Source organism: Stegastes partitus, unplaced genomic scaffold, assembly GCF_000690725.1.
Source record: "Stegastes partitus isolate 25-593 unplaced genomic scaffold, Stegastes_partitus-1.0.2 Scaffold1223, whole genome shotgun sequence".
NCBI classification, from domain to species: Eukaryota; Metazoa; Chordata; class Actinopteri; family Pomacentridae; genus Stegastes; species Stegastes partitus.
Window position 1 is genome coordinate 185,478 of NW_007578954.1, and position 15,065 is coordinate 200,542.

A 15,065-nucleotide genomic window follows, 5' to 3' on the forward strand; every position below is an offset into this window, starting at 1 on the left:
CACCACCTTGCAGCCCAGCACAAAAAACAGCATATTTAATAAATTTAGCTTAAATATATACTTTTTTTGAAAAGCTCGTTTTGTCTTTTTGGAATATCTTGTAGCAGTTTAGAAAAGCAGAAAAACAAGCGAAGATGCAAAACACCCCCCCAAAAAATCTAAAAATGAAAAAAGGAGAGAAGCTCATTAAAAAAGATAAATAAACAAGTCCTTTCATGGGCTTACAACATTATTTCTAATGAGCTGCTGCCTTTTTTCCAGCACTTTAAAGTTTTTTTTTTTTTTAAATTTCCTTTTTAATTTTCTTGTTTTTTTGTGTGTTTGTTCGCTTTTTCTTGTTTGTTTTCTGGAGTGTTCACAAAGCTGTTTTACCCGTTTTCCTAATGAGTTTCAGGCTTTTTAATTTCTTCTGCAGAGTGCATTGTGGGAAATGAATGTCCATCAACAGCTTCATTAAGATGAAGCATTTTCAGTAAGAAAACTGTTTTTTAATACATTTTTTTGCAACATACTTTGCTTAGAAGTACCAAACTGGGAGGCAGTTGTTGTGTCCGACTTACAACACATTTATTGTATATACAAATTGCATATATTATTGCTATACGTAGCATACACACTGTTTTATACGGTGTCAAACAGATATAAACCTAACAGTAACACTGCCAGTTAAACTTAAAAAACACAGCAATTTTTTTCAAATTGAATTTGTGTGCATGTGGGTGTGGAGCTGTTTCACCATTATTCACTGTAGCAGCTCCCTTCACTTTAGCTTCCTTCACTTTGTCACCTCCCCAGTGTGAACAGGCCTACATGTGCAGCAATATGATTTTGGGACTCTGTGGGAAACAAGCTGTTCAGCCTGTGGTCCAGTAGATGGCAGCAAATTTTCAACCAACTCTGTAAATGTTCCTTTCCATCTCCCCTCTGTCTTCTATCATTACTGCAGCGATGCCCTCACAGGTCTGACCTTTACACCAGGCAGGTATGGATCCTGTGAGCAGCCAGCTGTCAAGAGCTCGATTGGCACGTGGGGAAGCAGGTCGTGCTTCACTCTCCACCTTCCAATCCCGCTCCCAGTGATCAGGGCTATTTGCAAAACATTAGTCCAGCAGGTGTGTGTGTTTGTGTGCATGGGTGGAGAAATCCATATTGTCCTCATGATCTCCGTTAGAAGGACCGGGAGGGTTCTGGTGTGGGTTTATACATCTAAAGCGATAAGTTTGAAATACGTTCTATCCTGATCACCTTTCTTTTTGTACATGTTCATGTCTCTGTCATCAATCACCAGGTCAAAGAGGCGATATCCATTCCAGGAAATGTTACACACTTCCACTAGCTGCCACTCGTACAGGAGAAATGGTGATTGATTTCCTGAACGCTGCATAATGTACATAAATGGAGTGCAAAGGAAATCAAAATTTATCGGATACTGGCTTTGAAAGAGTCGAGGAATTACTGTGCAGTGTAATATCAACCAAAGTCAAAATTTACCATGTGTTATGGATGTCACACACCATCAATTCTGTCAGGTTTCAAACCGTGCCAGCTACGGTAGCCTACATATTAGGATTCTGTCCAGCTCTGCACAGAGCAAGAGATATTTGCTGCCGTGGAGAAGGATGGGTCAAATTTCCAGTGAGCACCAAGGACATTTGGAGACTTTTACATTAGTTAAAACACAAACTGGCGTGCGGTTTGAAGTGAAAAATGATCAGGTCGGGGTTGTTTGTCAGCTACTGCGGTTACACAGAACAGGCCATCAACTTCCTGCTGCTCAGTGCGTTTTCAAAATGCACTTTACCGAGGCTTTGTAATAAAATCTGCAGCATGGGTGGACTTTTGTTGTGTGTCATTTGTTAAAGATAAAAATATCTGGAAATGTGAACCTTATGGTCCAACTCAGGTGATTACTTAATGCAGTACTGAAATGTACCCACGTGATGTATCAAAATATAATTAAGTGCCACATGATATCTATTGAATTCTCTCTTAGCTTTTTTTTTCTATTCAATCCTAAATTTGAGCTTGGTAATAATGGGAAGAAAACAACACCTTCCTTCCTTCCTTCTCTGTACTCCATGTGGTTTTGGTCCAGATCTCACTTGTTTGTTGTGCACTGCAGGGGCTCCTGCGAGGCTGATTACTCCTATCTTAAAATGCCATGTAGAAGACAGCAAAACAAAGCACACTGGCTGGGAACACGAGATATCAGACAGAAGCTCCAGGTACTCTTTATCTGCAAAGTTTTTTCGTCTTTTTCTTTTGGCATGTCTTGTGTGAATGGGGTACAAAGAGACCCACATGATGCTGGAGACACAATACATTCAGAGTGACCTAATTTACGCTCTGTAGATCTCGCTGGTTCTCTCATCTGGTTGTTTTATGAGGCCACCAAAGGGCTATTTTTATGCGAATGTGACTTCTAGGAAAGCACGACCCAGACTCGCTCAGGGTCACACCGAGGAATGCAGCCATTGGACAGGCTTTAAGCGCAACACATGCAGGGACTGGTTTCATTAAGAAAAAAAGAAAAGATAGCATCATTTCATTCTTAAGTTTTTTTTGTTTGTTTTTTCCCCCCGTGTAGTAACTAGTCATTTTTATGTGCCATTACAGCCTATCACTAGACGCGCAAAAGGGGAGACACCTGACGTCTCCACCACGTACGCGCGCCTCCAGCGTTGGCTGCAAAAACCAGCAAAGCTTAACGTGTGTTCGCGGTTCCACGGAGATTTGGTGGCTGAACGAAGTCATTGAGCGCGGTTTGGCAGAGCAGCCGCTTCATCTGTGAGCCTCCCACATTCACATTCGCCTGTGCGCAATGGCACCGAGCGCTCCTCCGGCTCCTCCCGCTCCGCCGCGCAGCGCTGGACCCAGTGACCGGACAAGTTCTAACTCTGCACGGGGGATGCTTTTCCTCGATGGCATCTGATGAATTCTTCACTGGGACACAGTAACAGGTACGTAAGTGTGTGTACATTTTGTTTGGAGAGAAAGAAGAAGAAAAAAAAAAACACACACAAAGCATTAGTATTAAACGCCCTGTTGAAATGTTTTTTTTTCTTGTTTTCGCTCCGGGTTTGGACAAATTGCTTCTTTCTGCATGTGCTGCATGTGATCGCTCGTTGTATTGGGGGACAAAAAAAAAAAGATTCTTCCTCTGCGTTCCTGCACTACATTTGACCCCAGCCCTTCTCTAAGTGTGCCTGCAACGCCTGACAGCCAATCATAGGATTTAATTGAATTACACGATTAAGGTTAGACTCTGGCAAATTAAGATTCCTTGGCAGCTGTAATAAATTCCAGATAACATATGAATACGGGAAAAATCAATTAGAAGCTGTCAGCTAAGTCTAGTTTGGCAGCAACCTTGTGTTAATTGATCCACAATAAATTATTATTCCTGTGATCATGGCCTTTAAGTCTTCTATGCAGTCATATACAATGAAATAATCCCCCATTAGTGTGCGCTAATGAGTCCAGAGCATGTGGACTGAGCCAGAAACTAGATACATGTGTGTTCCTGTGCACTGAAGAGTCTGCCCATTTCACACACACTTGTAGGAGGTCAGTGTTGCACAACAACACACTGAGGGAGCAGGATCAGTGGTTAACATGAGAGCAAGGTCGCACAACAATGGAGGACAATCTGTTTCAATTAGCACTTGTTCTACAAGTATATACAAAACCTGTTCGCTGGAGCTGTGTGCAACCTTGCATCACATCATCAATGCCCTCAGATTAAAAATTCATGTGTGTTTATGGGCCTCCCTCTCTGTGTGAGTGCACATTTGTGGTTATTTTCAAATGTCTTATAATGATCTTCCCTGTGACCTGTCGCACCTAATTTTGTGATAAACCTGCTGCTGCACTCCCCCTTAGGAGACTTCAAGGTGATCGGTATTGGTGCCTGGTTTTCCTCGGCTTTCTCCAAGTTCTCTTGTGGACAATAATATGATACCGGAGCCATTGAGGAACTGAGTGGAATTATAGACTGAGGAAATCTTTAAAAGCCTCCTGGGTTGGAGCCAGGACTAAAAAATGATCCGATTTTCTTGGTGTCTCTCTACCTATTTCTGTCACTGAAAGAGAGGCATAAGATGGATCAGTTTGTTTACCATCTAGAAACAGGTGTGAGCATTACCACAGCACTGTTATCTGGACTCTGGCCAGATAGGGAGGTTTGGGGATAAATGAGAGCAAGGATGGAGAGCACGGGACCAGAGCCAACCGGACCTCTCGGGGTGGCAGCACGGACTTATTACCCCTCCCCAATGAGTTAGCTTCACTGACAGCGCTCAAAGGCAAACTGCCAGCCTCTCATTAAAGTTACCATCTCTGCTTTGTAGCCTCGGTTTCTATTAGTTGTGTTAAATACCATTTACTGGAAGGCTGAAAGGCTGACTGGAACAATCACAAATGCACGGCACAGTCGAAGTTTGCTGTTAAGAGCATGAGTTTCTGCTGAGTCTTTATGGAGGTGATTGTCTTGATAGGAACCACACAGCCATATCAATATGTGCTTCCATTTTTCATCGAGCAGGAAAAATAAAGCACTTGTGCCAGCAAACAGCAGCAATGCTCAGCAAAGAGCTCTACTGCTGGGACGCATTTCAAACATATTTTATTTATTTGTTCATTTGACTATTGTTGCTAAAGGCAGGATGTTTCCCAGCAGGCCTTTGGCATGAAATGGTGCTTGGCATCATCCGAGGGCTAATATGTTTTACTTACCCAACTGAAGAGACATGAAAAATGCTATGTTTCCGTTTACATGGAAGTTCAAATGAGAGGAAGTTATGTGAGGAATGGGTAAACACCAAATATGCTCTGTTCTTTGGGTAGATCTGCCAAACAACTCACCTCCCATGTCACCGGGACGTCTCCATGGCGATGTTTAGCAGTGCTGAGCGGCTCTGGAACGAGTCAGACCGCCTTGGATGGGACGAGAGGAACGAGAGCTCGGAGGCATCAGGGCAGGACGAGCGCAACTACTACGCCATGCTGTACTCCCTGCTCATCCTGGCCATCGTGTTTGGGAACGTGTTGGTGTGTCTGGCTGTGCTGAGGGAGCGTTCCCTCCAGACCACCACCAACTACCTGGTGGTCAGCCTGGCTGTGGCCGACCTGCTGGTGGCCTCGCTGGTCATGCCCTGGGCCGTGTACCTGGAGGTGAGTATTTGTACTCACAAAGCTGTGACAGGGGGGTACAGGAGCCCTGATGTTGATCTGTGGCTCTCTTTGCTTTTCGTGTTCCCACCTCCTTTATACTCCACGTGTTCATTTCAGTAGTTTTCTAAGCTTTATGTTAGATTGATTACACATATTGCATACAAATGATGTATGTGTATGGATATTGTTACAGTGATATTTAATAAACTTGATGTGATTCAGTGTTTAGGTTGGTTTGGTCAAGGTTGCATTCCTACTATCAGTGTTTAGAGTGGCAAAAGCTAAACAAAGCAATATTACCATAATCAAATGTTTATTTACTTTGAATGCTAATTAACTATTTCAACTGTTAATCCATTGTTTCAACCATTTACACAGTTCATTTGTTTATGCTTTAGCTTTTTAAACTGATTATTTACCACTAGGTAATGGTTATTTCAATCAATAGTCTATTACTTTATTTTAATTCAATTTTATTTATATGGCGCCAATTCACAACATATGTCATCTAATAGCACTTAACATAGGAAGGTGAAGACCTTATGACTTTTAAACAGAGAACCCAACAATCCAGTGGTCCCTTTTGATTCCCTATGAGCAAGCAGTCAGCAACAATAGGAAGATAAAACAAAACAAAACAAAAAAAAACAACTTTAACGGTAGGGAACTTTAACTTAAGAAAGAACCAGTTTCAGGGAAGGCAGTCATCTGCCTCAACCAGTTGAGGTGAGAGTGGGGATGAAGGAGGTGACGGATTGGAAAGCAGATGAAGAACAGACAAACGATACAAACAGATCAATGAACATTTTGGAGGTCGGTGAGGCCAGCGACTGCAGATCAGAGATGTGTAGCTCCAGGTCCAGAGAAACCTGCAGAGAGAACAAACACAAAACTTCAGACACAAAGACACAAAGTTGGTGATATGTAATGGTAGTGTATAACTGTATGGAAGAGAGAGAGAGGAGAGTAGGGGAGAGGAGCCCAGTGCATCATGGGAATCCCCCAGCAGTCAAAATCTATGGTAGCATAATTAAGGGACAGTTACTTTTGGATAAATATTTCAAATGTTTATCTATTACATCAGCCACTTCAACTGTTTATATAATGCTAGATTACTAAAGTTAATGTTTCAACAAACTATTTCAAATGTGCATCAGTATTAAGTAACTCCGTCAACTTTTAGTCATTTACTTTAACTATTTTAAATGTTTAACACGAGTTAACTGTTATTCAATCAATAACTTTAGCAGAATATTTCAAACGTTAGTCCAATATTTCATCTGTTTCCTCTCTTTACTTATTGCCGATAGCTAATGTTATTTCAGCCAATTACTGTTAGCTAATTACTTAACTATTTATTTTATTTCGCTAACTTTTTAAAGTGTTTATTGGCTACGTTTGTTATTTCAACTGTTTAATAAAAGCTAATTGCTATTGAATTAAGAATCCATTATTTTTTAGCTAAATATCTCAGCTATCCATTGGTTTTCTTGTTCTGGACCGTTTCTCAATTCCACCTAGCCTTTGTTTTATCTAGCACTAGTTAACTGTTATTTCAATCAGTAATTCGGTAGTTTTAACCAACCTTTTCAACAGTTTGTCAATTCTAACTTCACAAATCTTTCATCCTCTGGTTTTTACTGATTATGTCAACTGTTTATTCCTTATTTGAGCCTTTTCAAGTCTTTATTCTAATGTTATGTCGATCAGTAATTAATTACATTTAACCAACTATTTTGTTTCTGCTATTTCAGCAGTTTTTCAGTTCTAGCTAACTGTTTCAAACATGTATCCATTGCTTTTAGCTAACTCTATCAGCTGTTTATCCCTCAGCTAACTACTTTTCTAATTTATATTTTCACTATTTATCATTTACTTTTAAATTGAAAACTCTTTTAAATATTTATTCAATGCTAGTTAAGTATTTCAGCTACTTGTCCATTGGTTTTGGGTTGCATACAACTGTAAGGTATCCTTTTTTTAGTTGATTATTTTAACAGTTCATCCATTATTTTCACTTCATAGTTTTAATGTTTATCCATTAGCCACTTCTAGTTAACTTTTTCAACCACCAATCTGTTAATATGAGGTCATTATTAAATCTGTTTTCCAATTACTTTTGGCTGATTAATCACTAGTTTCCTTTAACAAACTGCTTAGTGTAAAAATTGTAGCTATTACTTTGCTGTCTATCATAAAACATTTGCTTAAGATCATAATCACAGCAATTTGTAATCCTAACTGGAAGTTCACTTTTGTTCCTAAAGATAAATACCACTTTTTATTAAGTGCTTTTGAGTATCAGCTCCTCCACAATATTTCCGCTGACTTCCCTGACAGCTGCAGAAGTAAGTCGACCCCTTGTGCTCCAAGTTCGGCGAACAGAACCGATCAGTCAGAGAGTCAGAGAGCTCTGAAGGACAGAAGGGTAAGAAAGTGGAGAGGAAGTGTTCAAGCTACAGAGGATGCGGATGGGAATGAAATACAGATGCTTGGCAGTGAGTGAGGAGCTGCCACTGGAGAGGAGAATAGAGGAGATGAAGTTGTGTGGGAGACACAAAAAAAAAAAAAGGAGCGAAAGTCAAAGAGAAAAGGGATGAGAGTCATTTGGAGCTTATTACATAGTGACAACTGTGTGGGTGATCAGAAGACAGTAATGATGATGAAAGGTATTTTAGATAGTGCTCCACTATTCATGTAGATTATGCATAATTGCTGAAGGACATATTGAATATTAAATAAAGACTTCATCTACTTTGGGTCAGGAGCTGAGTTACAAATGACAAAGACGCAACCTGTGAATTTCGTTTTTATCAGGTCTTTAGAACAAATGTCTATTCATAGTAGTTCACAAACTACTCACTTGTGTAACATGTTCTGCCTGCTTCATAATTTGTCCAGCCTCCCTGCTAATGCCACTTGCTGTTCAGCAAATCCCTTAAGTGTACAGACGTGTTTGACCCTCAGGCATCTACATTTCATCAATTTAATATACAGCACATTGAAAATGTACTGTAGCAGTGTCCTGTTTGTGTCAGCACATGGACACAGTGTGTGCATAATAGCATCCTTGAAGCTTGGAAGGACAGAGTGTCACTGAAGGGCAAGTGTTTTCCCACAGAGACCTAAAAATCATCTGGTGGGAGTCGAGTTATGTTTAACTCGCAGCCTTATCACTGGCCAAACTTTGCTCAATGTCAGCAAAAAGTGGTCATTTTCTCTCTGAAGATTCAACAGCAGTGCAGCCGGGAAAAAATTAACACACTCAGTGAGCAGAGACTGACAAATTAAAGTTGATTACATCATATGACAGGTAAATTAAGGCAGCCAGGAGCCTCGACGGGATTCAGTCATGAGTTTAACTTCCGTGCGGGCAGTCATGCTGTAAGAGCATGTGCTACATTTTTCATTTTAATGTGTATCTCTTCATATGAGGCTCAAAGGGGAGCTTACAATCCCATAAGGAAAGGGCCATTACAAGATCATATGACACAAAAGTCCAATAGTCATTAATATGTTGGATAACGGTGGGAAAAAAAACACACATATTAGTTCAGCATCAGTGACAAAGACTTGGAGCTCCAAAGACTGGCACTGCGAGCACCATCACCCTGCGAGCTCTCATCTGAAGGATGTTGTGACCAGAGGTTGCTGGTTTGCTTCTGCAGGTCTGTTTTTGTTAGAACAGTGACGCAGTATTGCTCTCGCTGCCCTCAGCAGGTACTAATCATGTGTCCTTGAGCAAGTCACCTCTTTACTCAATGGTACAATTGATCCATGACTGGTACTTGGAGTAAACGTATTGGCAACAATGACTGAGCGTCCACTTTCCACAATTCATCCTCAGTGATGCTGCTCAGCCTCAGCAAACATATGAATTCATTATGGAAACAGCTCCAAGCGTAGAGTGTAAGTTAGTCATCTCTCAGGTCAGTCAGGTGTTTTATTTCACATAAGACTATGAAATAAGATGCAATGTGCATGGTATACCTCTATTTGTTTCGCTATCATTTCCAAAACCAGAACGCCAGCTCAAAGCCTAAAGAGTTTTCTTGTATATGTGTCTGACTTTCTCACTGAAAGAGAAGTGCCAACTTATCAAACTGCTATTTGCTGATCTTCCGTCACAACAATTTCTGCACTCGACCTTTTTACCGAGACATTTAACACACTTTGCTGCTGAGAGTATATCACATATGTTCAGTGAACATGTCCACAGAGGCCCCTTTGAATCACCATCTCACGCTGTGTACACAATATTAAATATGTGCCTCAGTCTTTTTATGTGTGGGGGGTGACTGAGTACAAACAAGTGCTGCATACATCATGTACTGTATATTGTGGGTGGAGCAAAGACCGAGATATGCGGTCTTTTTTGTTTAATCCATCTCCACACTTTACATAAAATGCATACTCATGCATATTAAAAACAACTTGTAATATAGAAGTGGGGAACTAGAGCACAGTGGGTCAGAAAAAGTGGGATTAAACATTTGCAACATTCTTCCATTGCATCCTCCTCACCTGCTGAATGCCCACATCTTTCAAACTGCATACCCTCACTTTGACACAGGGGGTTTTGTGTTGGAGCTTTATTGTCCCAAAACCCAAATCAGCCTCAATGGCATCACCATAAAATCATTTTGGTTGGTTTCTGACGACTGTTTTCACAGACTGAGAGCTACTATTCATTACAAGTTAACTGATTCTTATGTGTAAAATTTGTGGAATGCCCCTTTACAATGAAGATTAGGGTAGAGGCAGGATTAAGGTGAGGTATGTGAATATCAGTAGTGAAATGTTTCCATATTAGTATGTTAAAAACACCTGTGTACTTGTGAAACTCTAGCCTATGCAAGAGAGAAAATGTTGCCTATTTACATCTTTGTGCGCATTTGTGTGTCTGCGCTATTCCCACGTGTGCCCACCGCCTCTCTGTGTAGGTAGGCGTATATTCTCATCCTGGATTTGAGATTCAGTAGTGAGGCAATGGCACTTGGATCCCATTTATCTCTGTCAGACAGTTATTACCAGACATTATGGAGCTTAACTTAAAGGCTGTCAGCCTGAGCAGGACTCTGCTGAGGGGTTTGGTGCTGGAGACGTGGGAGTTTGGGATATCATTGGGTTAGTGAGGGGTTTATGTGCTCTCTGAAAAATTGAAAACCCCCTTCAAGATAATTAGACCCTGCATTAGACAGGTTCCCTCCTTGCGTGTCGTCCATCATGGCACCGGCGCCACACAACAGTTACACTCGACTCCTTCAGAGCACCTTGATGCTAATGTTGTCTGAGGACATAAACGCACGCATAAATTAGCCTGATTAACATCCCTATAGGCATAATAGATCAGGTTGGATATGGCGCCGATGTTGGCAGCTCACGCTTGTTTTTCCAGACCATCGCTTACGTGCCCTTTTTATCGTCTCCATTGCCTCATTGTCACCTGTGCGACCGTGTGCGTTCACAGGTGCGTCACACTTCACGGTGAAGAAGGGGAAGAGAAACGTGTGCATTGTTAATCTGCCTGTCTGTCCTGTGCAGGTGGTCGGCGGCGCCTGGCTTTTCAGCCGACTCTACTGTAACATCTTTGTCACGCTGGATGTGATGATGTGCACCGCCAGTATCCTCAACCTGTGTGCTATCAGCATCGACAGGTGAGTGAGTGTCTGTGTGTGTGCGCTCCGGGTGTTACTGACGCTGTGGGGACTTAAATCTGCAATCACACTACAGGGACATGTCTTCCCTGTAAGGACAAAACACAAATCCACATGTTGTGAATGAATTTTAAGGTTGGGATATCTTTTAAGGTCAGGGTTAGGCAAGTAGAAGATATGGAAAATAATGCAACTCAATTCAATGTCCTTTGAAGTCATAGATACACAACTGTGTGAATGTGTGTTTGCCTTCTTGCAGGAGTTACTGTATGACTACAAATGTTGCCATGGCATCGCCAGTGTAAATGTCATCCATGAGGGATTTTCATATTTCCAGGTGTTTTATTTCCGTCACCTCACCTCATAGGCATTTCAAAGCTTAGTGCAGGAAGACAGCATTGTCCCACTTTGCTCATATCTTCTTGCTAGATGAGTGTCCGCGAGGAAACAAGCGAAAATTATAGGTTTCCAATATGCTGCATGGTTCGGTGGCTTCGTCTATCTTCCACATATTTGTTGGCATTAATGCAGGAGGAACCGTGTTGTGCACGAGTTTGAATCTTTTCTGCAGATGTGCATCTACTTTTTACATTATTTATTTGCTGTGCTTTCTTCGTGTGTCAGTGTTAATATTTAATATCTCTCTGTGGTCTTTGAACTTGTAACCCGCGGGCACCAAGAGTTCAATTGTAAAGAATGAAGAAAGTACTGCATAAGAAGTAGCGGTATCAGGGGGATTTATTTGCACTTCCTGTATGAAGAATGGGGCTGTAACAGAGGCATTTGTCTTTCTTTGCAGTTAGTAAGACTTGAGAGAAAGATGATTCTTAAGATCACATAATGATTAATATTCCACTCATCCCATGTTCATTGCACATCTCTTGCTTATCAGATATGATTAATTGCAAATAGTAAAAATGTCGTTTCAAGACATACTTTTTCAGTTTCTATTGTATTGATTGTGCAGAAAATAAATCTGATTAATGAGAGTGGATAAAGATGTTTTTATAACAAATGACAATGTGAGGAACCTGCAGAGAAATGTGCTCTCACTCTGACAGAGCTTAACGGGGAAGTTCAGGTAATTGTTAAGCTGCTCTGATTTATAGCATCATTTTCAGGTCATAGATTGCAGCTGTCTTTGTTCAAAAATCTCTGAAAATCCAATGTACAGTACCAGCCCAGCAACAAATGGCAAATTTGGCAACCGGCTATAGTGAAAACAGGTGCACATTCAGAATCAGATATAACTGCTGGATATGTAAATTGGCAACTTTGTTTAAAGGGCCCACATAATGCTTTTTGAGTTGTTCCTCTTTCATTCAATGTGTTATTTAGCTGCTTTTTTTTGCATGTAAAAAGTCTGCAAAGCCCAAAGTCCACACCAAAGGGAGTTATTCTCTCCCACAGAAAACACTTCCCTGACTGAAATGCCTTGTTTGAACTTCAGGCTTTTCGTCTGTTACTTATCTATGTCACCAGCCACTACATTTGCATAAAGCCTGATTAGCGGCTAATTTAGTTCACCCTCAAACAAAGAATAAGCAGCTGCTTCACATTATTTCTTCATTAGAGCTACACCTCTTTGCCCTTTACTCATATCTCAGATCAGGGGTGATAGAACGTAACCATCTTTGACTTCCATTTGTCGGGTCAACTGACCAATCAGAGCAGCTTTGAGTTTTTGGGAGGGAGATATTAATTAGACAACATATTAAATAGACAAGAGCTAAACAGCAGTTTACAATATGGAAAAAATAAAATGTTTACATGTGAAAATATTGTAATAGACCCAAATAATAGAACAATCAACCTGTTAATGAGCAAATTAGGGACCCTTTAAACTTTAAAAGTAATTTTATCTCAATGTTGTGTTCAACATATGTGTCAGCTACCACCAAGCAGCTCTAAAATGATTAGAATTTAAAACTCAATGCAGAGATTGGCGCAAACGGTAGCCCACAAGCCTTTCAAACAACTTTTAACTTTTGTTTTTTGGTTTTTTATTTGTTCTGCTGAAGGCTTTGCTACTCGGTGTGTTGAGGAAATCTAAAGAACCTGGCTTCATCTGCCTGCCTCCTATCTTCTGAAGTACATGACAGTCACAACTAAACAATTTAAACTGAACACCCTTCAGCAACAGTCTATGAGCTGATCATGGGACTGATTTGCCGACAGAAAATTCTTGAGCACCTGTAATATCTTTTGTCTCTTTAATTGCATATTGTTAGATGCTTGCTTTTCTTTGTACAGTACATAATTTGCACCTGAGCGATGAAGGGATTCGGAGCCCTGTGGTTCTTTGTGATTGATTATTACACGAGTCAACAGCTCCTCCAGAGCATCATGTTTGTGAGACTCCATATTAATGTGAAGCACCGGGGGCAATCTGTGGTGCTGATAGTGTATAACACACCTGTATTACTTTTGTGACAGGCCTGTTTATTTACAAGTTCATAGCAAAGATTGCTTTGATAAGAGGGAAGATTTGCTGACTGTTAGAAGCAGGAGTCAAACCAACATCTACAGAAGCAGTATAAATACACCAGGAAAGAACTTTTTGCCTCGAACTTCAAGGTGAATCGTCTTTGTGCAAGTATTTATGGTGCAGGTCGTGTTTTGAGCGGTGACTCGGGGCTGATGAGCCTTGTTTTTATTCGAAACTAAAACTGTAACTTAAAGCCGCGCTTGATCTATAAACCATGTACATTCCTTTTTACCACTCCGCTCTTTCATCTCCGCTCTTATTTAAGCAGACAGCGCCGTGGCAGAAGGGTAAAGACCACGCAAAGCAGCGAGGGGAGGTATTTTTAGTGAACGTCTGTGCCTGTTTGGCTCCGGGTTTTACTCTGCATTTTGCCCACAGAAGAACCAGAGTAATTAGTGTGATGAGGATAAACAATCATGGCATTTATCTGGCTCTAAACAACATAACATCACATCCATTTTAGGTTGGGGTCCAACATAATTGCTGCTTCTTCAGAGCCATTGCTGAACCTAGTTTTTTCATGCTCATTATACACTCTTGGCATATAGTGTGCTGATTAACTCTTAAATCAAAGCCCCTCTAGGGTTATTGCTGAATACCCAAATTGTTTCTAAATATGCCTGCTTTGCTTCTCCATTGTTGGTATTTTTATCATCCAGTTTCTCTCAGTAGTGCATTTCTAGACATCCCATAAGCCCAGTTGTTGTTTTTTTTTTCCAAGGGCACTCATTCTCTCCTTCTAATTATTGCCTTTTACTGTACTACATCAGCACTTTTGCCTTCATTCAAATGTCACCAGCGCACACTCAAACAATTTCAAAGCTCTTTGTGTCTGCAGGTATACAGCAGTTGTGATGCCCGTCTTGTACAACACCACTCATCGCTCCAGGAAGAGAGTTTTTACTATGATTGCCACCGTGTGGGTCCTGGCCTTCGCTGTCTCCTGTCCCCTGCTGTTTGGCTTCAACACCACAGGTCGGGTCAACAACGTTTTGTTCTGCTCTATTGATGTTTTTCCGGTGGAGAATTTGTGAGAAGTTGGTGTTCAAAACAGAATGCAAGTCACGGGAGGGAGGCACTGTGTCGCTCTGAAATTCAGGATCAAACTTCAGTCTGGTTGCTGCTTGCAGGATGCCATTGGGATGTGAATTGCATGTAAAGATGCACTCAGCCTGTAAAAAAAATATGATGTGCAGTGGGGCTCTTTCCTGTGCTTTGTCAAAACAGAGAAAATAACCACTGATGATGGTGAAATTTTTAATGGATAGCTTGTGTTACAGCGTCGAGCACACTGAATTTGAAGGATGGTGGGTGTTCGCCAGGCAGACACGGTCTGATACAGCACTTCTGCATCACATTGTTTTGGCCGTAATTACAACCAACTCGCGAGGAAAAACTGTTCATGTCAGCCTTGTAACATAGTCTGAGGTTTGGGGAAATCTCTGACAGCTGCAGTAACTCAACAAAACACAGGCAAAAGTGCTGCAAAGCAACTACTGCTGGCAATTACATCTTAATAACTTTAACACGATTTCACTCAATTCAGCCAAGTGAAAATGAGCTAATTTCGACTAATTAAATGACTAGCATTGTTTGAAATCATGGTGAGAACAAATTGGTATAAGGCAGGTTTTCCTGTTCCTCCCATTCTGCAGCAAAACTAATTAAGTACTTGAAATGTAAGATCTAATGAATTTGGGGCTTGATCCACACGAGGGACTAAACGTGAGGACAGCTTGATTTTCTAC

The 15,065-nt window shown here is 41.0% G+C and overlaps 1 protein-coding gene across 1 annotated transcript in view; it reads left to right on the plus strand.

Annotated features, from left to right (window-relative positions):
• The first annotated feature begins 4,887 nt into the window (after positions 1–4,887).
• drd3 (dopamine receptor D3) overlaps positions 4,888–15,065 on the plus strand; it is a 20,367-nt gene continuing 10,189 nt past the window's right edge. The window contains exons 1-3 of the mRNA XM_008297480.1: positions 4,888–5,172; positions 10,717–10,829; positions 14,156–14,292. Coding sequence (XP_008295702.1) covers positions 4,888–5,172; positions 10,717–10,829; positions 14,156–14,292 — 535 coding nt within the window. The remainder of the gene's footprint in view (positions 5,173–10,716; positions 10,830–14,155; positions 14,293–15,065) is intronic.